At 38.5% G+C, this 27,674-nt stretch overlaps 2 protein-coding genes and 1 long non-coding RNA gene across 3 annotated transcripts; 2 read left to right on the top strand and 1 right to left on the bottom strand.

Annotated features, from left to right (window-relative positions):
* Window positions 1-8: 8 nt before the first annotated feature.
* On the top strand, window positions 9-4,269 carry LOC146687376 (uncharacterized). Its single transcript, XR_014916534.1, has 2 exons — window positions 9-93; window positions 3,624-4,269. It is a non-coding gene; the product is annotated as an uncharacterized LOC146687376 (long non-coding RNA).
* On the bottom strand, window positions 1,745-10,180 carry ndufv2 (NADH:ubiquinone oxidoreductase core subunit V2). Its single transcript, XM_085439867.1, has 8 exons — window positions 10,031-10,180; window positions 7,124-7,177; window positions 5,113-5,175; window positions 4,567-4,683; window positions 4,324-4,492; window positions 3,791-3,900; window positions 2,032-2,108; window positions 1,745-1,942 (listed from the first exon to the last, which is right to left on the bottom strand). Exons 1-8 carry the CDS (start codon window positions 10,070-10,072, stop codon window positions 1,849-1,851), a joined length of 726 nt encoding a protein of 241 aa, XP_085295993.1. The 5' UTR covers window positions 10,073-10,180; the 3' UTR covers window positions 1,745-1,848.
* A 1,371-nt stretch (window positions 10,181-11,551) lies between these two features.
* acss2l (acyl-CoA synthetase short chain family member 2 like) lies at window positions 11,552-25,762 on the top strand. Its single transcript, XM_085438660.1, has 18 exons — window positions 11,552-11,898; window positions 12,051-12,246; window positions 13,788-13,879; window positions 14,039-14,142; window positions 16,184-16,256; window positions 16,886-16,961; window positions 17,864-17,948; window positions 18,244-18,381; window positions 18,944-19,114; window positions 19,209-19,342; window positions 20,802-20,934; window positions 21,794-21,850; window positions 22,128-22,208; window positions 22,587-22,695; window positions 22,848-22,916; window positions 23,071-23,247; window positions 25,066-25,140; window positions 25,223-25,762. The coding sequence occupies exons 1-18, from the start codon at window positions 11,775-11,777 to the stop codon at window positions 25,348-25,350; spliced, it is 2,022 nt and encodes a 673-aa protein (XP_085294786.1). The 5' UTR covers window positions 11,552-11,774; the 3' UTR covers window positions 25,351-25,762.
* The last annotated feature ends 1,912 nt before the right edge of the window (window positions 25,763-27,674 follow it).

The raw sequence follows: 27,674 nt of genomic DNA, 5'->3' as shown, positions 1-27,674 counted from the left end.
AAGCGTCATTTTCATTGGTAGGGAGAAATCATGTGACCACCAGAGCACCACCGAGCTTATAAGGTCTGCGTCTGCTGGATAGACTGTAGATGGGTATGTGTCAAACGGTTTAACTTTCATTTAACCGAAGCCGTGAGTAAATTCGCATCTTTAATTTTAAGAATACGCTTTTTGCTGAGACATGTTGTACGTTAGCGGTGTGTGTAGCACCTCAAAGTGGCTTTTGAGCGTGTGTATTTGAACCGAAAGGAGGGAGAGAGAGGGAGAGAGAGAACAGGAATGGGCACTTGACGTCATCTTTTCCGCTGCTGTGCTGCGGTCAGTGGGAACTTTCTCGAAGATCACGGCTGAGGTTAACAGAGGAATGGCGTTTTCCTTCTTTGTCGTGAGCATGGCTGCGGACTTCAGGCCGCAGTTTCAGTAATTAGCCGATCTGGTTAAGTCGACCTATTAGCCCGCCAATTCAGTGTATGAGCCAGCTTAGAATTGGTTGCGCAGTGACATTTGCATCATGTTGCATGCATTGCGCATGCGTCACCGTGCATAATGTTATATGTTGCAGAGAAGAGCTGGGTTGAAAGCGTATTGGTACGAGGAAAGTGGGGGAGGGGTACCGGCTAGACATGAAAACGGCCTCGGGATGGGATGAAAATGAAACGACAGGACCAGTTGTAGGAAGTGGGGTGCTGTTCAAGGCTAAGGGGGCTGTGTTTATCATGTAATGTCTTGAATGAATCAACTTTAAAGGTGTTTAAGCAGGCGGAATCTTAAGGTCAATACGTGGTTCTTTTGTTAATAAAGTCAGTCACAATGATACTACCCACAGTCTAGTTTGGAGTATATTAATTGGACATGTACTAGATGAAATAATTTTTATATTATTCCTGTCAGAACCATCAGGTAGTCTCTACTAATGTCTTAAATGTATGTCCAGAACCAAATATAATGAAACAATGTCAATAAACCACATTTGAAATGAACTAAATAGAGGTAACATGTAGTAAAATAACTTTACAATTTAATCATAATTTGTTACACCATGCGTAGCAGCATATCTGGTGGTATTTACCGTTTACCAAAGGTTTTCTTTATGAATAAACAATTTAAATGTCACTGATCCACAGTAATTGAAAGACATCTAAAATTGGTCCACTAAAATATATTTACATCCAGTAAAATTCAGAACAAAATATTAAGGACCAAAAATGACTTTGGTAGAGCTAGTGTTAATTAAAAAGGCTTTATACTTTTTGTTTTAGCATGTGTAGTACTTCAATAAACATCTAATAGCTTTAGCTTGTACTGTTAGCTTTTAATTACATGATTTTTCCATAGGGGCATACATGGTAGGAATATGCATCTTATTGTGCATGTGCTATGCTGTAATTTTGAGATGTCATATTTGAATGAATTTGAGTGTACAAAGGATGTGATTCATACTTAAGTAAAAACCCTTCATAAGGTTTCCATAGGTGGCCATCACTGAAGTGGCAATGACAGTGGAAACTGTCACATAACTTACTGAGGTAGAAATACATACTATTTATGTAGTATCACAATATGCACAAAAATATTTAGCTTTAGGCTTACATTGACGTATTAAGAAGATTTACTATTCCAGTCCTTTAGCCAGCTTTGCTTAGAAGTATCTAGAAATATAACAACTGCTACAAATCCTGCATTTCATGTTTCCAGTTTTGTTTTCCTTGTTGGAATCCATGTAAGTGAGACACTGACACCTTGAGAACATGTACAGGAACAATTTATTTACACAATATATCTGACTTAACCATAACAGTTTCACTGACAGCTTGCCTTTGTAGCAAGCAGAGAGTGGCCCAGAAATGTCTACAGGTCCGATCTTACACCGAATCCTGGTCCTTTAGGAGGCTCTGTCAGGGAAGTCAGTCCGCCTGCAGGCTCACAGGAGAATCGGCCACTCCTATAGAAAAAGAACAAACTTCTTCATCTACAATCAGTTCAATGACTTTAAAATTATATAAGAATCTATTATGCAAATTGTGCACGTACCTGGGTCCTGGTGGAGGGACTCTGCCTGCCTTAAGCTCATCAATAATATCCTCGATATCCTTTGGTGTAAGGTCCTCCTAGAATAAGGGATGAGAGCAGCTTAGCTTTTGGTCATCTGATGGTCCATGTTTTGATTTTCACATCCTCCAATCTGTAAGAAGATCTATTATATTCTAAAGACAGGGGAATACTTTAAATACTATCTTTGTAATTCAAAGGAAATTATGATGATTTATTCTAAATTGAATAAATGGATAAATACTACATCAATGTCAGATTGACCATGTCAGTCAGTGACTGTATTTCACCCAACAGCAACTTTTCCCAACTTTCAAAATATCTTATTGTTGATCTTTAGGACATGCAGGGCAGCACCAATTTATCAATAGTAAGATCTATGAGCCTACCAATATGAGCCAATATCAGCCTTGTTCACTAAAACAAGAATACTGACATCTGCAGTGATATTTATAGGCATCAGTGGCTGATATGTATCTCTTGTATCATATCAGTTTTCCCTGACTATAAAGTATACAGCATAACAGACAGCTAATCGACTTTAAAACAGGAAAGGATTTTTGTAATGAAGATTTTTTTTGGTTTGGCTGCAAGAGGAAACCAAGAAGAGGAAGTAAACAACAACAGAAAAACGATAAAAAGGAAAAAAAAAAAAGTACATATACCGTCTTCAGCTTATTTTAAACATCAGTATCGGGCCAGAGTTTCATGATCAGCGCATCCCCAGTTTTCCAATCAATTATTTTTTATGGCCACTAATAACTATAGCCAATAATAACTCTGACTTTAACTGTCAGTAAAGTTCAAACCAGCTCTGACAGATTTAGCTTTTTTTCCAAGTCGTGCTAAAGAGGATACAAGTGTCAAATAGTGCTTTTTTTAATTAATTATTTTATTTTATTTACAGTACAGCTACTTTATGATATTGCAGAGCTGAACCATAGTGTTAAAAATGAATGATATAGACTTGCCCAAAACCATTATGGCATTTTTTTCAAATCTCACAATGTTCTTAAGTACAAAGACTGAATCGGGTGGTCTGCTTAATTAATACTGCCTGTGTGCTGCTCCAAAGCTGCTTCTACCTTCATATTTAGAAGCCCCTGAACAACCCAACACAAGTTCAAGCTCTTATTTGCAAACTGTGTCATCCTGAGTAAAACTAAATGTGTAATTGATGACTGAATTAATCTAATCTCCAAAGGCTGTGTGTATGGCTTGAGTGTTAATTATTCACATAAGAAAATGCCAACCTCAGCACAAGGTACTCTTACATCGTGCCTTTTCTCGCTAATGATGATACCTCAGCAAGCTGAGGTGTTGCGGAGAATTCCTCCTTCACAGTCATCTTTAATTGGGTAATTCACTTAAGCTCGGCTTGCAATAACTAAATGTCCCATGGTAGAATTATTTTCACATGGTTAACCACAAAAGAATCTAAAAAGAAAAATTTTGACATCACACTTGGTTCAAGAAGTTGATATTTTTCCAAACTAATATAATGAATAAGAAAACACTCGTGTTATAGCTGATTATTTCTCTATTTTTTTCTCCCTGCTCTTAATTTCCTTTAGAGTCTTCCATGTTGCAGGCTGTGTCACACCTGCACTGTTTTCCACATGAGAGGAGAACTCCAGAAACGGTGCTCTGTACACATTCTTTGTGAAACTCGTTTGAGCTTTAATCTAATTTGGTTAATTTAGTTAAAACGTTCATCTGCACAGACGACTCGAGCACTCACATAATAGTTGTCGTTGATCTGAACCATTGGAGCATTCACACAGGCACCCAGGCATTCCACTTCTATTACAGTGAACATCTTGTCTGGAGTAGTCTCCCCAACTTTGATACCTGTGGAGAACCAAATGGAGAGACGCTTCATATTCAGCTAGTCTCATCTGACACTCTACAGATTGTCTTACTAAAACAACAAATATTTTTAACTCGAGCACTAAAGCCTGACGTGCCACAGCTGTTAGCCACATATACGAGTTAAAAGGAAGAGTAAAACTTCACTATGGTTGACTTAAAGAACAAACCTTGTCCTCTATTAAATGTAACGTAGGCTCAAGTGTGTTGACAGTTTCCTTGCTTGATTTCAATCTTGTTTGATGCTACAGCTTGATATTGTTTGAATACCAATGGCAACTGTATATTTATACATTTGTTCTCAGTCTCTGTTTATCTCAAACATACACAATAAAAAAAAGTTTGTTTTCATCTGTTTTCATCTCTTCATTGGTTTCTCAGCATAAAATGGAAAAGCACTCTTACCAAGTTTGTTTTGGATGGCCTCCACGATGCTGTCTGAGTTACAGAGCATGCAGGGTGTTGTCGTGCAGATTTGAATGAAGTATTTTCCCACAGGCTTACGTAGGAACATCGTATAGAACGTTGCTACTTCATATACTCTCATTGGAGGGATTTCCAGCACCTCTGCAACCTGAAATACAAAATTTATATAAAATGTGTTGACGAGCATCACTCTGCTGGAAAACACTAAAAATATGACTGTGCCTTGTTCATGGCAGAAATAGGGAGCCATCCATGTTGCCTTTGGGCCAAATCCAACACGGGGATGGTGGCTGCTTGCTTGTGTCCTTCTGGGTACATTGAAGTGATCGCCTCAATCCTCTACAGTGAACAGAAAAAGATATTTTTCCATAACTGTATTTCCCATTTTTATTTTAACAATAAGGCCAATTTATACAGTGAAATAGTCCTAATATAATTCATGTACATGAATTAAATGATACTATAATTGTAGAGTACAGTACAGTAGTAGGTAGGCCATCTATCGTTGAGCTTTTTTTCTACAAAAATACCAGGAAAATACATTGTGTCTGGTGTATTAAGGTGGAAAGGCAATTAAATAACTACTAAATTAGTTACAAAATAAAGCTAGAGACATCTTAAGCCAATCAACTTGGGTATTTCTGAAAAGAAATTCCAGCTTTTGTACAATAACACAAAATCAATACCTGCAATTATCTGCTATTACTGGTAATGAAAACCACATCAGTGCATTAAAAAAATACTGTTCAACACAGATGCGAGGCTCACCTTCTTGTTCTCCTCAGTGAACTCAAAAGGTGTGTCAGGGTTGTTGTCAGGAGTATCTCTGTGCTAAAAAAGAATAAGGATAACATTAAAGTAGATTAAACTTTATTTATAACAGACACACACATAACCGTCTTCGGTATATAATTATCTGTGTATATATTAAATCTTGTGAAGCTTCTACTGAGGCTGAATTTTTCCTTAACAGCTACCACTTTCATGCGTGAGTAACAGATCTGTGAGCTGCAAACAGTATCTGATAAAATATTAACAGTTCATCATGTAAGCCCAGAGGGAAACAGGTGCTACTACCCAACGAGAGAACAGACTCAACACAGACAACTATTATTTCTGCTTCTGCACACACTGCCCCCTTGTGAGCAGCAAAGCTCCTTTGTGCAATAGAAAAATTGAGGAGGGAAGAAATTTAATGTTTTTTGTTTTTTAATTTAAAGCAGCCAACCAATGCATTAATTAAAAAAGAGTGTCATAAGAATTTTTTTTTAAATCAAGCACAGGTTAAAAACAATGTTACTACCGGGGGACTATGGAACCAAGGAGAGTTTCCATTGCATGAAATTATCACAAGATGTTTTCGTGTGGCTGTAATGGCTCCTCCCTGGATAAATTAAGGTCTTTTGGAAAACAGATACCACTGGGATCAATCCTGCACAAACATACTGCAGAGCTGTGTCTTCAATTAATGGCTGAGCCTTTTTTTTTGTGCAAAATTTTCAAGTTAGTGACGCATGGACAAAAACACACTCCAAACCCACCCAAATAGATCAGGATAACAAAAATACAGCATAAGGACAATACTTGACACTGGTGACAGTAGGTTTATAAGTTCTAAAAACCTTTGCATTTGATCCTATCAGTCCAATAAAGGAGTTGGTATAGTGTTAACAAAGGTTTTATAGTCGTTTCTGAGCGTGTAGGTGATGTTTTCAAGTGGGACACATCTACATATCTCTGAGATCCATCTAAAAATAGGTAGTTGGAAGTCGGACTTCCACATAATGGTTATGCACTTTCTAACAATGCATAGAGACAGTTCCAGGAACTTCTGTTGGCTTTTTTCGTAATTGGGTACCAACCTTTAAAATCCCCTAATAAACATATTTGAGGATCTAATGGAAAGAGTAGCTCTAAAACCTTTGACATAATGTTGGAAAATTCTTGCCAGAATGCCTTTACCTTTGTGCAAAAACACAAACGCTCCTCAATGCTCTATAAACTCTGGTTTATATTTATTTAATTTTTGTGGCGTGATGTAAGTTTGATGGAGATTGTTGTAATGTCTGTCTGTATCTGATATTAATGGTTACATTTAAACATTTCTGACATTATTCCGACCATCGTTCTGCCTCAATTGTTACATGCAAATCGGACTCCCACTTCTCCCGTGACCTGTGTAACCCTGGTTTTGGAGCAGCACTCACTAAGACAGAATACACTTTTGCAATAAGACAAGGTGAGGATAAATACAGTTTCTAAAAGTTTTGTGATTAAAGTCTATGCTTGTGAAAATTTGTTTATGCATACACCAAGTAAAGAAAGCTGATATGGTGTTGCTGTTTAATCCTGTTTTATGAAGTCCATCAGCAAATCTTTTTCTTAACCCTTCTAAAATGTATTAACATGAATAATTCATTTTCCAATAATAGACAAAAATTGCAGAAGTAAGTGAACTTCTGTCCCAGTGTAACTAAAAAAACAATGTTAGTGTGACATAGTAACAGCTAGACTGACTGCGTTGAACAATGAGCAGTAACAATTAAACTTAGTAGTAATATAGATATAGATAATATTAGAAATGACTACAAATTGTTGCTGTAATTTACAAAATTTTCCATGAGCTGCTGATCTATAGTAACCCACCATGATGAGCTCACACAATGTATAAAAAAAAGCCCGTACAGCATCAGCGTGTACAGCATCCGCATGTACTCTCTGTTTTTGTCTGTCACCTTCTACACATTTTGTGCACTGAGGAACGGAAAGTGCTACTCACCACAAAAATGCCACCAGCTCCAGCACGTACAGCAGACTGATGCAGACTCCTGGCCTACAAAACAGAAGAAAACAGGTAAAATACCTAGTGATGTCATGGAGCTAAATTCAAACTGATCTCAAATGCCAACATTTCTTACAGTAAACATGCTACTTACATGCAATACTTTTGAGTGCATAACATATGTTAAAAATAATGAATCCAATTCATGACTTGCAGGAGTTCATTCTCTAAGACCCAAGTTTAAGTTGTGTTAGTTCAGCGATAACTAAAACCCCAAAATATCAGGTGGTGCAACCAAAAACATGAGGTTTTTATGTAAAACTAGGATAATGTTGAAGTAAACGTTAACTTAATTTCTATTTAATTTAAATTTCATTTTAAAATTATATGTGTGCCCTTGGGAAGTTAATACAGGTGTTCGAGTAAAAAAGTTTGAAGTGTTTAAAGTTTAAAATGAACCAGGAACTGGGAGGAGTTAAACTGCAGATGTCAAATTAACATTGTGATTTAAGATCATCTGTTAGTTTTCTAAACCTCTTATTTATTTTATTTAAATGTTAGTCTGTAGATTAAACTCCTTCAAGTCATATTTTAAACAGAACTGATGCACTTAGACATAATAAAATATGAATCTCACATCAATGACCCAAAGATTGCAAGACTAAAGACTGTAGGTAATTGTTGACTGACTGGCTCAATGTAAAAGGTCAAATTTATAGTGACTGCTGCGCCTGCCTTGATTTGTACACAACTATACTATTAATAAAACTTTAAAATACATACAGCAATAAAATGGAAGGTTTGCACTAGGGCTGGGCGATACGACCCAAAATTCAAATTTCAATATTTTTTAGCTGGATGGCGATATAAGATATATATCTCGATATTTTTTTATTCCATAAAGTAAGAACAGAAAGAGAGTTCTTAGTTAAAGCTGTTTCCCAGATGTCACACAGGCACTTTTATTAACATACAGCATAGGTGTACATGAAAAAATTACTCAAAAATATATTATGAGCATTTGTTAATTAATAATGCTCCATAAATAAACTAAAACAATGTTGTTTTTGTGCATAACAAAAAGCTCACAATTGTGCAGTCAAAATGTAAACTAAAGGACGCTGAGCATAATAACAACGACAGATTTCACAGCTGCTCTATTCCCAAGTTCTACTGCGTGACTGACAGCCTGGAGTTTGAAATGTAACCATGACTCTGAACAGGTGTCATTTATGGTCCTTATACACACAAAGTACGGTAATATTACGTTGAAGCACAGTACGTATTACTCCACAGCTCCGTAGTTTACCAAAGTCGTACTCAAACATTTTTGACAGATTGCTGAGCGCTGTGTTCCACATAAAATCGGTTCGCGGTCATCAAGCACAACCAGAATTCATACATCAGGCGCGCTGTCAACTTTTGAGAAAATGCAAGGATTGTAGGCTGTGCAGCCCCTCTGGGCTGCATGGCGTTAGCGTGGTTAGGTCGTTAACACGTTGACGCCGTCCAGCTCCACGCACGGGGCGATGCGCAGTAACTCGTTAACGGAGATTTGCCGTGTCCATCTTGTCGCTGCCTGTAGGTGAAGCTATGGGGGAGGAGGAGTTGTGTTCAGTGAAGGAGAGGCGAGCCAGAGTAACGTTGCGTAGAGACAAAAGTGGACGAAAGAGAGGCAAACTTGCTCCACAAGTATAATTAAAACGTATACTATATCGATATAAACGATATTTTCACATCTTATATCTCGTATAAAAATATATCTTTTTTTTTTTTTTTAAAAACTCGATATATCGCCCAGCCCTAGTTTGCGCCTAAAGTCAAGATTTTTGTTTTCTAGTATGAGAAAAAATTATTTTGAGAAATCTTCCTCTAAAGCGATGAAGTGGAATTAAACTAAAATGTTTGTTACTGGAAAATCTTATTTACATAAAGTATGACACAATAGTGTAAAGGTGAGTAAAGTTGTGTAAAATAAACCTCTTCGTGTATATTTTAACGTTTCCCACTAGTCCGAAAGAAGATATGAAAACTTAATAACCCCAAATCTATAGATTTCTATTTCTAGTCCACTATATTTAGAAATTAATTGTACTACGTTTATACTACTGAATTTTCTTGAAATCTGAAGCTGCAAACAATTCTACATCACCATAATATTAAATATACATCTTGTAACACATTATGCCTTATTATTAAAGTTTAAGCTGCACAGCTGTATATAAAACAATTAAAATGAGTCCCAGTTGCAATGTTGGAGTGATTATACTTATATAATCAAAATTTATGATCTGATAGTACGATGTGTATGACTGTGAAATGTGACATTCTGCATAGTGAATACCTTAGATAGCTTAAGTACATGTACAGTAACAAATGTGTAGAATTACTACTTTACTAGTAGAAACTTTGCAGTATAATTGATATTTAACAGATCTAAAGCTTTTGCAAGCTGTTATTATACACAAAACTTCCTGTGCTGAGCCACTTTTACGTAAATCATTGCTTTATGTAAATTGTAAACAGTGTTATCTGATCCAAGTTTCCAGCTAGATTAATATTAAGTGATTAATATTGCTGTGTTTTCCCATACTGTGAATTTACAGTAGCCATGCAAGCAGTTATATAGGGTGAAGTTAAAGCCAACTGCATGTACACGAGCCTGCTAAAAACCCATTCTAGCGGCTATGTTTTCCTTTCGCTGCACATTTTTCCAGCGATCGCCTTTTAAAAGTTTGACAGCAGAAAGCTAATTTAGCTAGCATGCTAGTGTTACCCAACGTCATTTTGCTGAGCGGCCTCCACTGCATGCCCTTGTGAAGAGTCATAGCATTTTTTTTTCTCCAAGTTATCGAAAATTGCACCCAAACCTTTCCCCAGATCCATAAAAAATCACAACCGTACCGCCTGCGACACTGCAGAGCGAACAGCAGCAGACAGAAACATCTTGTCGCTTGAAGTTTGGTCCCGGTGCGTTAGGAAATGAACGGGACAGCGGTAGCCACCATCAACACAAGCGCGCTCAGGTTCGATGCATACTGTCTGACGCACGACGTGACGTCTGTACGTCTCTGCGCTTAATCGATCCCAGATTCAAGTTGGAGCTCAAAGTCAGTCAACGTTGAGTGTTTGCGAAAATTTCTTCTACATTCAAAAAACAAAATTATGCAAATATATAATGAACATTGTTTTTCTGTTATCATATTTTAAATTAAAGAGTACAAGAAATAAAGACGCAGTAAAAACGGTCAAACAAAATTATACAAAATGCTTCACAACAAACTTTTAAGTAATATCTAATATTACTTTAATAAACGTGCTCATTAAAAAGACAACATACTGCAGTAAAAATACTGATATACATTTAGTGGGATTACGTCTGGGATCTCTCTGAGCCTCTTTTTGTTTGCTGTGGTGATGAACAGGTTGACAGACAGAGGTCAGGAGTCTTCGTATATTCTGATGTAGTGAGAGTTGGTAGCAGGTGGGAAAAGCCTGGAGAAGTGGAGGTATGCACTCCAGGGAAAATGAATTATAGTCAGAATAGAACACATGTGCACGAATGAAAAAGACTGTGGTGAGACCTGCAGTATTTGAAGACGGTGTTTGTAACAAAAAGACAGGAGGTAGCTGGAGGTGTCAGAGTTGAGGATGCTCGTTGGGAGTGACCAGGATTAACAAGACTGGAAATCACTGCATCAGCAGAGCGATTCGTGGATGCAGTGAAGCAGGACAGGGAGAATGTTGACGTGACATAGGCGGGATAGGGTGAGAGGAAGATAAAACGCTGTGGCGACCCCTAAAGGGAGCAGCTGAAAGTAGAAGCGGACATTATATAATTGCGAATAATAATTTGTCTCAGGTTAAATTGTTATGACTTATTTTCTACCGAGTATAAAATATTTTTATTATTTCTGTATTTGTTTTTGGTTCTTTTAAGTTTTTCACATGTGTTTTGTTAGTGGAATATTGTTTTCTTTTCTCTAAGGATATTTTTTTTAACTGTGCTATGTTTGCAATGTCAGAGGATTAAAGCAAAGCAGGGTGGAAGCAGGGGTTTTACAGTGAGCTTTCCCATAAGCAATTTATGTTTTAAAAGACTAAGTTTTATTAAATGTTAGTGTTAAAAGGATTCAGGAGCTGTCTCTCACAGCAGACATGCATTGGGGATTGGGCAGGGTTTGTTTACTCTGAAAGTGAATAATTGTTGCATACCTCTCTATTATTATTATTTTCTTCTTTTCACCAACATCACCCATCAGCCTCCTCCCTTCAAAAAAATGTTTGCCTGAATCCGCAGCATTTATCCTGCTGGGGGTAGACGCCTCCTTGTCCTCCTCCACCACCCACTTGCTTAGAAACATAATGTGATCAGCAGGCCAGGGATGGCTCATCCAATGAAAAAGTGGGAGTGCTGCACTCCATGAGCTGATTGGCTGCCCTGACTCTAAGCAGACTGAGCCAGAGCCTGCAGATCAGGGATTAGGGGTGGGTCTTTCTGCATGCTGAATTGTGTTGGTTCAGTACAGGCCTTGTAGTGTTCTTACCTCACCCAGGAGGATTCAGACAGACCAGCAGGGACTCAGATTATACCATTTTCTGACTCACTCTCCAATGATATAGGCCTGTCTGCATCTGTACTTCCAAAATGGTTGTTCCTGAGTCTCAGGACAAAATGTACTACCCTCTTAATGACCTGCAGAAGGATGCTCATGTGCCTGACTTTAACTCATATCTGGCATTGTACCAAAAGTCTCTGGAGAATCCAGAAGGTAGGTCAAACTTGTCTGTATTTTTAGTGCAGCGCTTGCAGCGCTTCCTTGCCATTCATATCTCTTTGAGCCTGTCTGCATACAGTATCTCTTTGTGCTAATCTGCCTTATCTGCATCCCATAACACTGATAAAAGGTATCGTCTGTTTTAGCTTTCTGGAAAGAGGTTGCTGATGAGTTCTTCTGGAAGAAGCCTGCAACAGCACCGATGCTACAATACAACTTCGATGTGACGAAAGGGAGCGTTTATGTGAAATACATGGAGGGAGCCAAAACCAACATGTGCTATAATGTCTTGGACAGACATGTGAGGGAGGGGAGCCTTGGTGAAAAGGTTGCCTATTACTGGTAAGCACCAGCATGCCCCCAGAGGAAATAATAGCTATGATGGGAAATGCTGCCTGGAGTTATGCTAAGTATTCCAGTCAAAAACAACTGCTGTGTCCCCTGTGCTGACCCCAGAACACCAAAACAAACCACAGGCAGCGCACATCACTACAGCAGTGCTTCTTCTTCCTGTCAGAAGCAGAAGATAAAAATTTACAGATTTTATACACTATCTGTCCAACAATTTCTTATTGTTTTATAATGCAAAAATCTATTTCTATTTGATTAATCAACTACAAAAAGTCTAACTAGAGCAACTAACTTCACTTGATAGACGAATGTACACACATTACATTTTTAAACTTATTCTAGCTTTAAATTTTAAGTCATTTAAATGATTTGAACCTGCAGTTGCGTGCTGATGACCCCACGTCCTTGTCATATTACAATAAAGCCTCTACTTTATGATGTTTTACTATTATATTATGACAGTTATTATTTGCTCTGTCAGCTGTTTAAGCTTAGCAAGCAGGAAGGTTGTTCTGCACGCTCAGCAATGTAAGGGTTCAGTGGAACTTGGCATACTGGAAATCACCTGTAGGAGAGCATTAATGCTATTTACACTCAAACAAAGCACTTGTATGATATACCTGCTCACGTGTTTGCCGTGACTATTTTAGTACACTCTGTAAGGAAACTATAACTATCAGCTGTGGTGACAAGTTATCAATTTCCACATGGTTTGTTTTGAGCAACAGTTGATCACTCATGTGACTTTAGCTCACGCTTTGTCCAAGTATAATTTGAACAACTGTCTAAACTGGTAGAAGAATGCAAAAATTTATTTTATTTTTTTTTAAATAGAACAGCAAAAATGCTGCAAAGAGTGCCATTTCAACAAAAATCTGGGGCCGTGAAAGAAGTTTAAGTGACAAATCAAAAATAAACACATATGAAAAGTAATCTGCTTCTATAGTATTTGTATAGATTGGTATAGATTAAATATGGGAAATTTTGATTATCTCATATTTTGGCAAGTGGAGTCATATAAATGTTGGAATTAAAGAGGTCTCATGATCGACCCCTGCGGAACGCCATGTCTGAATTTGGTTTGCTCTGCTGTACATTTTCCCAAAAATAAATAAAGACTTTGACAACATATATGCAGGCTATTTCACATAGAGCTGAGTTACAACATTTGCTATCACATCTTGAAGTCATTTCTCAGTTGCAGAATTTCATCTGTGCAGTCATTTATTTCATCATTCCCATTTGGCTTGGTACCATGCTTTCTGCTGCCCCTTCAAGTGTGCCAAATTGTTTTCCAAATAACTATCCTGACAAACATCCAAGCCTAATATAGACTTAGCAAAAACAGGAACAGGTTATCTCTACTGTGAACTCAAAGAACTCACCGGACAACACTGTTGGGGAAAGTGGGAAAGTACTTTTGTGTGCAATTGTTTACCAAAACAGACGAAGAGACCTCTGTAGAATCACAGACAGGTTTTGTAATACATTTATACATTTGAAAGTTTCTCTCTTGTGTGCTGTCTTATCAGGGAGGGAAACTCACCTGATCATCAAATGGCCATCACCTACAGCCAGCTGCTGAGCCATGTCTGCCGCTGTGCTAACGTGCTGAAGCAAATGGGTGAGAACCTGAGCTTATGGTCATGTCCACGATTAGTCCATAATTATTTAGTCCATGATTATAATACATAAGTATAGCTTTACAGATTTTGCTGACAAACTTAGTTTCAGAGATAGAGTGGCAGTAACTTGTTTTATATGTATATATATTTTTATTAAGGTGTGAAAAAGGGAGACAGAGTGTCTATCTACCTACCGATGATCCCAGAGCTTGTGTACACAATGCTGGCCTGTGCCAGGATAGGTGCTGTTCACTCTATTGTGGTAAGTACTATTATGACTATGCACCATATGCAACAATTTTACAAAACTGAAAAGTCTTTTTTTCCTGTCCAGCATTCTCTAATATCATATGTGCCATCTGCATGGTGCATTTTTGCAGACTGTCAGAAAGTAGGCTGCTGGTTCTTGCTGCTCTGATTTCCACAAGAAAACATTGTCTGAACCCGAGCTGTTGCTTCTGTTAGTGCAGACTGCCCTGCTCCAGTAGTTTATCAGCTGTCTTCTACATGAACACAGCACCAGCAGCACCTGCACTTAGTATATAGGTCAGACAGTTGCTGGCTGTTTCCAGTTTGAGAAGGCACTAGAGTCACTGCAATTCTGCAAGCAAGCCAACACTCTTTTAGATATTTAACCTTGCTCTTCCATGCAAAGGTTAGTAGCTCTGCTTAAAATAACTCTAGAATGTGACTCCAAAGTGGGCGCTTTTTATAACTCGCAAAGGCTGGCAGAGTTAGATATAAGTGACCTTGTCTTTGCTTAGTCATTGTTGTATATTGTCCAACTCTCAGTTTTGATCTGATTAATTTACTTTCGACAGGAACAACACTTGGCATGGCAACATAACAATCTTTGGGACAGCGCCAGCCTTTTAGATTATCCCGTGACTGCTAATATTAATCATGAATGAGCAAAAAGGATTGGTCCATGGAAACTTGCAGGAGAGCCAATGCCAATCATGCAGTGACATTTTGCTGAGTCCAGAATCCTTAGTGACCTGATTCATAATGCTTCATCAACACTGAAACTTTATGCTCTGTGAACCATTAACCTTGTCCAGATATCCAGACCTCCTGTCTGGATTCTATGTGAATGACAGTCATAGAAAAGAGCAGTTAATGTCTGTCTGCTTTGTTATGTACAATTCAACAAGGTTTCTAAATCTGTAAATGATGATGAGAAGGAGCAGCATGCTCCATCACGGTGTAATATCAGAGACATAACAGCTTAGTTTAGGATTTTAGAAGGCTCCACACTTCTTACAACTTCCAGCCTTTAAAAAAAAAAGGACTATGTTGGCTCAGTACTCAGCAACATCTGCTAGTCTGGCTCAAGGGTTCTGACTCAGTTTTAAATTTGTAAATGATGTTTCCTAATAATTATGATCTATTTCTCATGTTAGTTAAAATAACTTACACACACTAAATAAAAAGCATTTAAAGCTGCTATATTGAAACAAGTTGCAAAAAAAACTCTCTCAGCAGCCATCCTTTGCTACCTAGTCAGTCCCAAACAGGCAACATACACAGTTATTGAGTAGCTGATAGGCATTAAAGTGGAGAATTTGGCAGATCAAGAGCCAGTTATTTCCCTCAAGATCTGGTATAGCTGAAACACGACGCTACAGTCAGTGTGAATGAATTGCTACAAACACAGCTCCAAATATACATTAAATGTTGCTCTATGTTGGTTGGATGATTTTGTGTAAAAACCTTATTTACACCTGCCGCAAGTGCCTTAAAATGTAGTTATTTAGCCAGTTCTTCATTAAGATTATCAAAACAACTTTATTTGGAGGTAAAACCAGGAATTCTTCTTCGTTTGGTCTCCATTTAGGGGTTGCCAAAGTGGATCATCTGCCTCCATGTTTTCTCTCACTACACCCATGGCCCTCTTCTTTGATCTTCCTCTTTTCTTAATGCCTGGTAGCTTCATCTTCAGCATCCTTTTTATCCAATATATCCTCTATCCCTCATGTGTTTTTGTCAATGCTGCCATCTTATTTTACTCTGTAACAACTCATCCCGTCTCCATCCTGCCTGCACTCTTTTCTTCACCTCCATCGTGCTTCGGATGATCCGATTCAAAGCAGCCCAGGTATATAAACTCATCCAGCTTTACTGCATCTACTCCTGGCTTCTTCACCTCCTCCTCTCCAGTTGCTCTTTCACCTGGTCCCTATTCTCACTAGAGAAAAAAAACAAGAATTCAAAAGTGCTTTCTTTAAAAAAATCGTGCAAATGCTCCTGAAATGATTGTTTCTGTTATCTAACGTCCTCTGTTTTTCTCTTTGCTTGTTCAGTTTGCAGGTTTTTCCTGTGAGTCTCTGTGTGAAAGGATTGTGGATGCCCAGAGTAGTGTACTGGTGACAGCAGGTAGGTCTTCAGGCAGCCAAGTGTTTGTCCTGTCCCTGCATTTCCCAAGGTGTGGCAGAAGGATAAACTGTACATTTTATCCATTTGCACACATCAGATTACGATGTAGCTGACTAGTAAGCACTGTTACCACTCTGCAAGACAATCTTAAGTTTACGTCTTTGCAGGGCCTTTCTGTTTGAGTTTTCTCTGTGAGCTCTGATGTGTCAAACAGAACATGTTAGGTTAATGCTGCCCAAGTTAATCCAAGATATTCCTGCAAAAGAAGCTCTTGATGTTAAGAGTTTCACTATCTGGTTATATGAAGATATACAAAGGAACAAACATAGCTTTGTTTTTCGTTTTAAAAGTAGGACTCAGCACAAAATTAAAAATGATCAAAAACAAAAACCACCAATCTCTATTCTAAACACTGATTAACTGTGCTTGATGTGTACATTGTTCTTTTGTGGTCCTCACTCATTCAGTAGCTCCTAATGTGTCTGTTTAAAACATGTGTGCCAAATGGCAGCACCACAATGAGATGTTTTGTTTTGCCAGAAGCTGCAAAGATGATTCCCTGCTGTTTACTTTTACTTCTTCATCATAGCTCTCTGCCTCTACCTGTTCCTCCCTCTGTCTCCTGTCAGATGGTGTTTACAGAGGAGAGAAACTGATCAACCTGAAGCAGATTGCAACCGAGGCTCTGGAGAAGTGTCGGGAAAGGTAGCTCCTGCTTACAAAGCCTACACTTTCCCAGATTTCAGTAACCACCCTTATTTACACTGGCTGCAGCTGGTAATGGAAGTCAGCCCCTGGAATATGAGTCATTGCACACACAGACGCACACACACAGAGCAGTCAGCTGATATCAGAGATGTTAAAGAATAATACAGCAAGACTTTTACATTAACGAGGTTGCCGGGCAACATGGAGCACCTTTATCAGGGAGGCCCAAGCTGCTCATCTGCTATAGCAACATGACTACGAGGAATGTTAGCTGAGAAGCAAAGCATGCTGGGAAGGATTATGGGAGTATCTGGGGTACAGATGTGGTTAGAGGTAACTTTGAGGCCATATGTGAAAAAAATCATTTTATGTCAAATTTTCATACCAACCCTAACCCCTGTTATAATTACCATCAAATCACAGTATTTACTTTATTTACTTAAATTACTGTTATGGTGATACTAATACAGAGTTGAGAAACATGAGAAAAAAACATAAAGCTCAGGAACGTTTACGTGTATGTGGGTCCCCCATCTATGGATCCCCTGAAATTATATAATGTATGCTTTTTAATCTTGTGCACAAAGTATACATACAAGATTTGTGCTGTTCACAGTGACCTAATATAGGAAAGAACTGTGTTAAGTCTACAAGGAGCAAACAGCAGTAATCACTTCCAAAAAGAAACTTTTTTTTGGATAAATAACTTGTGGACACATGACAAAATATTTCATCTCATGGGACTTCAGGCGCTCGACCTACAAGAACCAAGATGTGACCCCAATCCAGTATTTGCAAATCCTTGGAAAGCAGAGCAGCATGCATGCACTCAGTATCCATTAGGCAAAGACTTTATGCTTTTACTACCTTTCACTGCTTTTCTTTTTTTTCTCCTTTAGAGGGTCAGCTAGTGTCACCAAATGCCTCGTCATCAAGCACCATGCACTGAAGACAAAAAGTGGAGGTGGATGCAACAAACTACAGGTTCGTCAGCTCGAAAAATGAACACACAGTGACAAACACATATTTGTCACATTGTAAAACGATTCTATATACATATTTATGTCTTTATTTGAATAACTACAAGGGGAAAAATATATTTCAGAACCAAAAAAATGGTTCTGTCATATTTTTCCAAATATTTAGCCTTTAGCTCTTCAGGGCATTCTAAATTAGAGTTGAAATTGGCATGTTGCACTCCTGCTGGTGTGCTTGGCAAGCAGCTGTAATGATCCGGTTTATGAGTTTGATTTGTTCCCTCCTGTTGTGGTGCATTCAGACCCCCTGGGACTCACAGTGTGATGTTTGGTGGGATGAGGCCATGAGGGACTCCTCTGAGGAGTGTGAGCCCGAGTGGCTGGATGCAGAGGACCCGCTCTTTATCCTCTACACCAGCGGCTCCACCGGCAAACCCAAGGTGAGGCAGACGTTCACATGCAGGCGAGTTTTTTTCCACAAACACAGCAAGAGGCATGAGGGAAATCTTATCATTTACACAAATCGCAGCATCTATTTATTACAATGATAAGCCTATAATGACTTTAACCGGGCCAGCGTTTACATAATCTGCCATGAAATAGTGAGAATTAATGGTTTTCTGTTGCTGAGAGGCACAAATGTAATCCTTGAAAGTTATCTGCAAGCTCCACTGTTGTATTTGTGTATTCTATTTGTGTGTGTGCGTGTGTGCGTTGTTATAGAAAACACAGAATTTATGGATTTTTCTTTTACACAGACATGTTTCTTTCACTCAAGACATAAACTTTAACTTTAAAATGTTATGGTTTACCTTATGGGCACTTGTTTTTTATTCCAAACAGGAATTCGCTTTCCCACTATGAGAGCGTGTAAACAGAACTTGACTAATATGCACACAGAAACACACCTCCATACACATCTCCTCTGCCAGCATTAACAGATCCCTTATTTTTGCTGTCTTCTGTCTCCTTGTTGACCTATTTTTTGCTCACTTGAAACAGGGTGTTCTCCACACTGTTGCTGGATATCTGCTCTACACGTCGATGACCTTCAAGTACGTTTTTGATCATCACCACGATGATGTGTACTGGTGTACAGCCGACATTGGCTGGATCACCGGACACTCCTACATCACCTATGGTCCACTTGCAAACGGTGCTACGAGCGTCCTAGTGAGTCAAATCAGCAAGGTGTCACATGTATAGAACATTAAACAAAAAATGGAAAACCAAACCTCCGTGTGCATGTGTCTGCATGTTTTTGCAGTTTGAAGGTATCCCTGTTCACCCCCATGTTGGCCGGTTCTGGGAAGTAATTGAGAAGTACAAAGTGACCAAGTTTTATACAGCTCCTACAGCCATCCGCCTGCTGATGAAGTATGGACGAGAGCCACTACAGAAGTATGTGGACACATCATCTGCTGCAATAAATAAATAATTACAAACAGCATTAGCTCCAAGATATTTTGGCTTTAAGGTCGCAGTTTTACTGGGGAAGTGGTGCAGTTGATGTGGTGCCTCTCTTGATTTGGAAAGACCTCCGTCAACTTGTTCACTTCTTATATAACAATTTGGTTAGTGTGTTTTCAGATTTAGAGCTATGACCCAATATGGGAACAATTGAAACCTCTTCTTATAAACTACAGGATAAAAACAGAAGACACTGAGTGTTTAAATAGATTTTTCTTTCTCTGAACAAAGAGACAAACAACAAACAAATGGTTTATTTTAACGAAATATTTTAACTAAGCAAATCTAACTTGAGTAGTATGACAAAAACTTTAAGGGCTTTAATCTGACTATTGATAGACTGTCATATTTGTACTAAGTTAAAGCTAAGTTTAACATCTTAGCCAAGTACTTATTGTAAGCATTGGCAACAAAAGACCTCTTTCAGATTATTAATTTATCATATTATTAATATTAACTATGTGATACTTTCAGCTGCTGCCTTGTCACAAAGAGTTCCCACAATAGGTACCACCACATTTAATTTGGCAATTTTATTCCTGATGCCCACAAGTGGAATCCCACTAGCGACCTTTTGCTTGCTAAGCTAATGCCTTAACTACTACTCTATTAGCCAAGCATTAGTATGAGCACATTTTTAATATTTACTAAGTAGTGATAAAATAAAGGCTTAATTTATTTTGTTTAGTGAGAGTTAACATATGTACTAATATTTGAAATCGTGTTTGTTAATATACTATGTTTACATTAATAAGGATTAATGTCTATGCTAGCTTTGCAGCCAGTTAGCATAGCTTAGGAGTTGCTTTCAGTCTTTGTGTGAAGCTAAGCTAACCTTCTAGTTACTGGAGCTGCATATTTGAGTATAGAAGGGAGGGTCAATCCTCTCATCTAGCTCTCAGCACTAATAAGAATATTTTTCAAAATTAATAATTAATCGGAACACAGTGTTGGCACAGTAGCGACAAAAAGAAATATTCCAAATCACTAATTACAAGTTTGGTAGAACTGTAGATAGAAAATATTTAGCATAATCAAATAATAGTCTATTTGTCAAGAGAATTTAAAATAATCTTACTTAGACAAACATTCTCAACAATACATGCAAAAAATGAGTCATTATAGACAATTATGAAAAATTAAAATTATCAGCTATGAAAGCTTAAAAATGCAAAGTCTCACCGAAGTCAGATTTTAATTCACTATTTAAACAGAGCACAGTATCAACATTATGGTAAGGCTAAAACAACATAGAGCACTGAAGTTGTAGTTTGAAGGTGAGATTGTTTCCTTCTTTGTTGTCAGTAAGGAAGTTTAGACTTTGAACTACAAAGAGCATGATAAATACCACTCAATGACGTGATCTAAGGGAAATCTTTTGATTTGTCAGGTATGACCTCTCCAGCCTTAGAATTCTGGGTACTGTGGGTGAACCCATCAACCCAGAGGCGTGGCAGTGGTACTATGAAGTGGTTGGTCAAAGCAGATGTCCCATCGTTGATACCTTCTGGCAAACAGAAACGGTAAGAAACAAGAAACTGACTACAGAGGTGTTATTAGGAAGTCGTACTCAGGCGTATCGCTTCAGAAGAACTGCAGGGTCTGAAACAACTTTTGTATGATGAGCTGGGATAGCTCTTCTCAGGATGTGTAGGTGTTTAGATTCTAAGATGATGCTAGGTATGCGTCAATAGGGATAAAACGATAAAAATATATAGTACCTCAATGCGGGATTTTCCCAAACCAGTCACATATTCTTCCTGTTAAATGGGATTTTTTCCTTTCCACTGTCGCCAAGTGCTTACTTGTAGCAGATCATTTGAATGTTGGGGTTTTCCTTTATATCACAGTAAGGTCTTTACGTTACAATATAAAGCACCTTGAGGTGACTGCTGTTGTGGTTTGCTGCTATATAAATAAAATTGAATAAAATATTTGGAAACGAACATGGAAGTAACATAAGAGAAAAACACTGCTCCCACAATATTGAAATACAACAGTTAAACTACACTATATAAAGTCTTGTAGAAGAATTAAAGGTATTAATAATTTTAATTGAATTGTAGTGAGCATATGCTAAAACCTTTAAAATGCCCAATAGGAAAGTAGTCCTTTTGATAATCAATGACATTTTAAAAAAAGCCATGACTGGGATTGTTTTTTTTTTTGCTTGCTTTCTTTTTCATAGGTGGGCAACAGGCATCCCAGCCCACCCATAGATACACCACTGATTGATTATATTCTTGATTGATTGATTGATTGATTGATTGATTGATTGATTGGTAATTTATTTCAACATGTGAACAATATACAAGGCATATCAAATGTTTTGCTTTATTACCTCTTTGTTGCTGTGATATTTTATGTTTGTTTTCTCCTTAGGGAGGTCATGTCTTGACTCCTCTACCTGCTGCTACACCGCTGAAACCAGGCTCTGCTGTAAGTGATAACAGTTCTTCCACGCTGACATTTCTAAATCTAAAACATACCTGCATGTGAGGACTGTCATTAGTTCAAGTCGTGCTGGTATGCAAGGGTTTTTCCCTGTGCGCATGAAAATGGCGAGCATGATTTAACAAAAGCAGGGCAGGAAATGCAGCCTGGTTCTCCTTATTATGATCCAGATAATGATCTGGAAGAAACGCTGCAGCTGCAGGGGAGTTATTAAATGAAACAAAACAGTTATCTCACATTAAATCCAAAACTCATATTTCAGACTTTCCCTTTCTTTGGGGTGGAGCCGACCATCCTCAACGAGCACGGAGAGGAGCTGGAAGGTGAAGCTGAGGGTTATCTGGTAAGTTTCAATTCAACACAGCCTCATTTCTCTCTGTCACAGTGATCGTATCGAGCAACAACGAATACATGTGTGGTAAAGAGGAGAGGAAGACGAAAACGATGTTTCACTGTTAATGTTGGCCAATGAACCAGCAGCATGTTTATTATCTGAATGTAATCAAATACTTTTAGATTTTTTACATTTTCATTTACATTCTTCACCTTCTTATGCTTTCTGGAAGTATTTTTCCTGGATGTGACGTTTATTTTATTTAAAAATAGTTTAAATAATTATATAAAAAATTAGAAGAAGTGTATTTTTTTGTCGTTGAACTCTTCAGTGTATGGATGCAAATAAAATTTCAAAATAGCAATGGCAGTAACACCTCTCTTTCAGGTATTTAGGAGGCCGTGGCCTGGAATAATGCGCACTGTGTTCAAGAACCATGAGCGCTTCGAAAATACCTACTTCAAGAAATTCCCAGGCTTTTATGTGACTGGAGATGGTGAGATCCAAGAATCAGCCCTAGCTGGCTATCACTCCCAGGCTGAAGATTACTCAGGATAGAGTTTTAGTTCTCAACATGAACAATTTCTCACTAAAGCACCAAAGTGAACCACGAGACCCCATATAAAGTTTTGTTTTGTCCTCTCTCAGGCTGCAGGCGAGATAAGGACGGCTATTACTGGATCACAGGGAGAATAGACGACATGCTGAATGTGTCAGGTACGGTGCTGTCCCTCAGAACTTATTTTAAGGCTGTTATCTAATTGACATAAATAACTTTAAATATTCTCAGCACATTTTTATTTATTAGCCTCTCCAGGAAATTGTGCTATTCATCTCTGCAATGGCCTTGCATATCTTTTCCCCCCCTCAGGCCACCTGATGAGCACAGCGGAGGTTGAGGCGGCCTTGACGGAGCACGCGGCTGTGGCGGAGGCTGCGGTGGTGAGTCGACCTCACAAGGTGAAGGGAGAGTCCCTCTACTGCTTTGTCACCCTCAAAGACAGCAGGGAGTTCAGTCACACGCTGGTGGATGAGCTCAAGAGACTGGGTGAGACCTTTGATTAGGGTTAAAGTCCACTAAAATTCATGCGTCTTTGTGTATCAGTGGTCTCTTGTTTTGCATTTGATCTAAAATAAAATGTTAAATTAATTACAAATACAACTTCTGCTGGATTCAGTCCTGTGAAAAACTAAGCAGTAACTGTGCAGTAACTTGGCATAATTGTTTTTTGTAAGACTTTATCAATCTCTCGTACCTTTGGGAAGAACCCTGGCCCACTCTTCTTTACAGCGTTGTGTCAGTTCATTGAGGTTTGGATAGGTTTGTTGCCCTCTTATGGTCCCGCCACAGCCTTTCAATCAGGTTTAAGTCTGGACTTTGACCCGATATTTGCACCTTGATTCTTCTCTTTTTCAGCCACTCTGTTGTGGATTTGCTGGTGTGCTTGGACAATTTTAGCCAAGTGTTCAGCTTTTGGACAGATGGCCTGATATACAAAAAGAGTTCTTGGTGGATAAAGAAACTGCAAGGTGCCCAGGTCCTGTGACTGCAAAACCAGCCCAGATCATCTCCACTTGACAGTTCATGCGAAGTGTTCGTGCTGTGTTTTTTTTGTTTCCCAATGTGGGGTTTGTACACTTTGGACAAACATCTCCACTTTGGTTTCATTTGTCCAAAGAACATTTGTTAAGATGCAACTTTCCTAACATAAGCTGTTCTTTCATGTTCTTTTTGATAGAAGAGGCTTTCTCCCGCTATTCCTCTTAACCAAAGGTATACCTATTCAGTCTTTTTCTAACTGTACAGTCAGAACATTCAACATTTGACATATTAATCGAGGCCTGGACTCTCTGACATGCAGCTCTTTGGGTTTTTTTGCTAGCCTTGGGGTGAATTTGTTTTATTGAGGTGGTCAATCAGATGGTAATTAAATGCTACTTACCCACTTAATTGCTATGGAAGCAGTAAGGATGTACTCAGTTTTTTGCAGGACTGAAAATTAATACAGCTTAAGAAAACTTGCCCAGTTGTGGGAAAAAAGACATTGTCTGGTCTAATTCTTCTTCTTATTTTTACTTCTTTATCAAGAAAGACCAACAGTAAGGGATACACTTTTGTCAAAAGGTTAAAGTGTCTTTATTATAGTATCTAAATCACTCAGGACATCGAAGTCAACTACATGCTGTAAAATTTCATATTTTTCAAGCATGTTCCATATGTTCTTGAAAAATTAATAACAGTTAAAACAAACTGAAAAACTAAAAAAATACCCTTTGAGGGTATAATACATGGGTTTTCAAATAAGTTTCCCCAACTTTTTTATGCTTCCTGTTTCTGCACCAACAGAACATCGTACTTTAATACTTTTATTATTTGGCTTTGGAATAGCCAAATATGAAAGTTCATTTACAGCCAACTGTTTATGTTACAGGGTAAGTTATTTTATTATATGGTAAATGGCCTGTATTTTTATAGTGCTTTACTTAGTCCTGTGGACCCCAAAGCACTTTACACTACATTCAGTCATCCACCCACTGATGGCAAGCTACATTGTAGCCACAGCTGCCCTGGGGCGCACTGACAGAGGCGAGGCTGCCGGACACTGGCGCCACCGGGCCCTCTGACCACCACCAGTAGGCCATGGGTGAGGTGTCTTGCCCAAGGACACAACGACCGAGACTGTCGGAGCCGGGGCTCGAATCGGCTACCTTCCGATTACAAGACGAACTGCCAACTCTTGAGCCACGATCGCCCCACTTGCATGCAATTGAGAAAAAAGCTAAGGAAATGCTCCAAAATAAAAACAGCCTTTTGTTTCTTTTTTTGATTGATTTTTTTTTCCTATTTTCTACATTCTCTTCTCAGTGAGAGAAAAAATTGGCCCAATCGCTACACCAGACTTCATCCAGAATGCCCCAGCACTCCCAAAAACTCGCTCAGGTAACAGTCCAACACCTTTATAAATCGACATCATCTTCCTCTACTTGCCTCCTGTGTAACATCGTGTCCTCATCCACTTCAGGAAAGATCATGAGGCGAATCCTCAGACAGATTGCTCGCAACGACAAGGACCTCGGGGACCTCTCCACCCTGGCTGACCCCAAGGTGGTGGAGGTTCTGTTTAGCCAGAGATATGAAGCTGCAGCCTGAAGAAGAAGAAGAAGAAGAAGAAGAAGAAGAAGACAACAAACTCTCTGGCTTCAAACTATGCTATTGTACAGATGAAGACAATCACAAACTGCTGCTTTTTGGGTGTGAATGATGGGAATGGGATCACAAAGCACAGCACAAAAATACAGCAGACATTAAAATGTTCTGATTTTTTTTATGTATGAGAGAAAACAAAACATAATTGAAAATGTCAAATTGAATCCCAGATGTGCTTTTTAAACAGATGTATGAATGCGGTTGTGTTGATGGTTTGTGTTTGGGCCAAAATGTCACACGTACTAGTTCCTGTGAAGATGTTGAAGGATGACCTTAATCCTTATTTACGCCTTCTTTTCGACTGATGTATATTTCCAACCTGTGGTACATTTCTATGAATAAAGTGTTTAATCCAGCTGTTGTTTTTGTTCTTTGCCTTTGAGCACAGCAGCTGATCGACGCCCTCAAGTGGCAGGAATCATCCTCTGCATCGGCTGCACTGTGGGTTACTACAACATCCTTTTAACTGCCATGCGGAGGTTTTCTACCTTTTGTCGTCTAACGATGCAAGGAGTGCACACACACGCAGCTTTGATGATGTGATCTGTACGGCGGGGAGCAGCGATTATGGGAGACCAAAGGGAGGAGAGGGCTGTTTTATCTTAAGAGCAGTGGATTCTTTTGAAACTACAAGCATCTGTTGTTCTGAAAAAGACAGAAAAGGCAACTATAATCTGTTCATTAAAAAAAGAGAGAGAGATTAGGCTGCAGCAGGTTTTAGCTCAAAGGGGCCGTTTAATGTTAATGGGTCGTGTAGAGTCAGTGGACACTGGCTTTGTCCCTGCGTGTCTCCTCCACGTCGCACACATGCAGGCATGTGTGAGAGCGTAGGTGGGGAGGACAAGGACAAGAAAAGAGACCCAGCTATGGGCAGTGTTACATCATCACCCCCAGCAGCAGGAGAAGTGGTTACCATGACAACCTCTTCGCCACCATCACCACCACCGCCCCACATCTTCAACTCTCTCCGGCTCACCCTCCTTTTCTTCCCCCTCGTTTGGTCCCATCAGCAGTCTGCAGATGTTTTGTAACCTGACATTTTAGAGGATTAGTAACGCAATCAAGCAATTTCAGATGTATTTTTTTATGATTTCACAAAAAAGAAAAGAAACAAAATATATCAATAATTCAAATACAGGTTTACAGGTTTACTGTACATTACACCAGTAGTTATTGAGTCCAAATTAGCTGAGTCCAACTTCTCAAAATAACCAGTCAAGTGTGTCATATTTGATAAATGAGTTTTTGTGACTTTTTGAGTTGTCTACATCGTCAGTGACCCCTCTCCCCCTCCCCCTCAAAAAAAGAATGATAAATAAATATAAATAAATTGCATGATACATTTTAAATAAATATATTACAAGATTAAATGAAATTAAAACTCGTATATGCAAATTTCTATTCCATCAGAAGATTCACTAAAGAGTCCATTTAAATAAATAATAATAATAATATTCTGTAAATTATTTCATGGTTCAGGGTTTAAAGGGTTAAGGAACGAACAGCCTGAGGATTTTACCTGGGATAAAACTATGGACGGTGATAGTACTAACCATGATTGGGCCGCACATTATAAAGGTAACGAACACGTGTTGCTTTATTAATAATAATGTGTATTATTACTAATCAATAGTGCAGCACCCAGGGAGCAGTGTGTAGAGACAGTATCTTGCTCAGGGGTACCTCACGGTAGCCGTTCAATGGATTTGAACCCCCAACCTTCCGATCATGGGGCAACCACTTTACCTACTGATCTATCCCAGCCCCTTAGACAGATAGCTGTGCATTTTAGGGGAATAAAGTGTCCTTCTTTTGAGTAAATAAAGTTGTTAAAACAGTATTAACTGCAATGCCGGTGATGCAGGATTTAGCTGTTGGAGTGATGATGGTGATTTGTAACTCGAGCTCAGAATCATACACTAACAGGGGTGTAACATGTCTCTAAAGCCCTGATCTGGTTCATACTGAGATTTTTGAGTCATGGTCAACATCAGGAAAAACTCTGACTCTAATGTGACATGACTAAATATATATAATAAATATATAATATATAAAATATATAAAATAAATCAAAAATATATGCATCATTAGATTAAAAAAACATTTTAATAACAAAAAAAAAAAAGATTGTGACTGCAATAAGAAAGATTACATTTTATTTAATTCTCCATGGCTTACTGAGGTCTTGTATTATTGCAGCACGCTGTTCTGTTCATAACAAGCTTAGAAAGTCTTTATGTGTATTCTTCATGTGGAAACAATTTGAT

Source organism: Copadichromis virginalis, linkage group LG18 (genome assembly GCF_057382275.1).
Source record: "Copadichromis virginalis isolate Kocher_CV1m ecotype Utaka linkage group LG18, C_Virginalis_male_GT1.1, whole genome shotgun sequence".
NCBI lineage: Eukaryota > Metazoa > Chordata > Actinopteri > Cichliformes > Cichlidae > Copadichromis > Copadichromis virginalis.
This window is presented reverse-complemented; position numbering and strand designations above follow the sequence as displayed.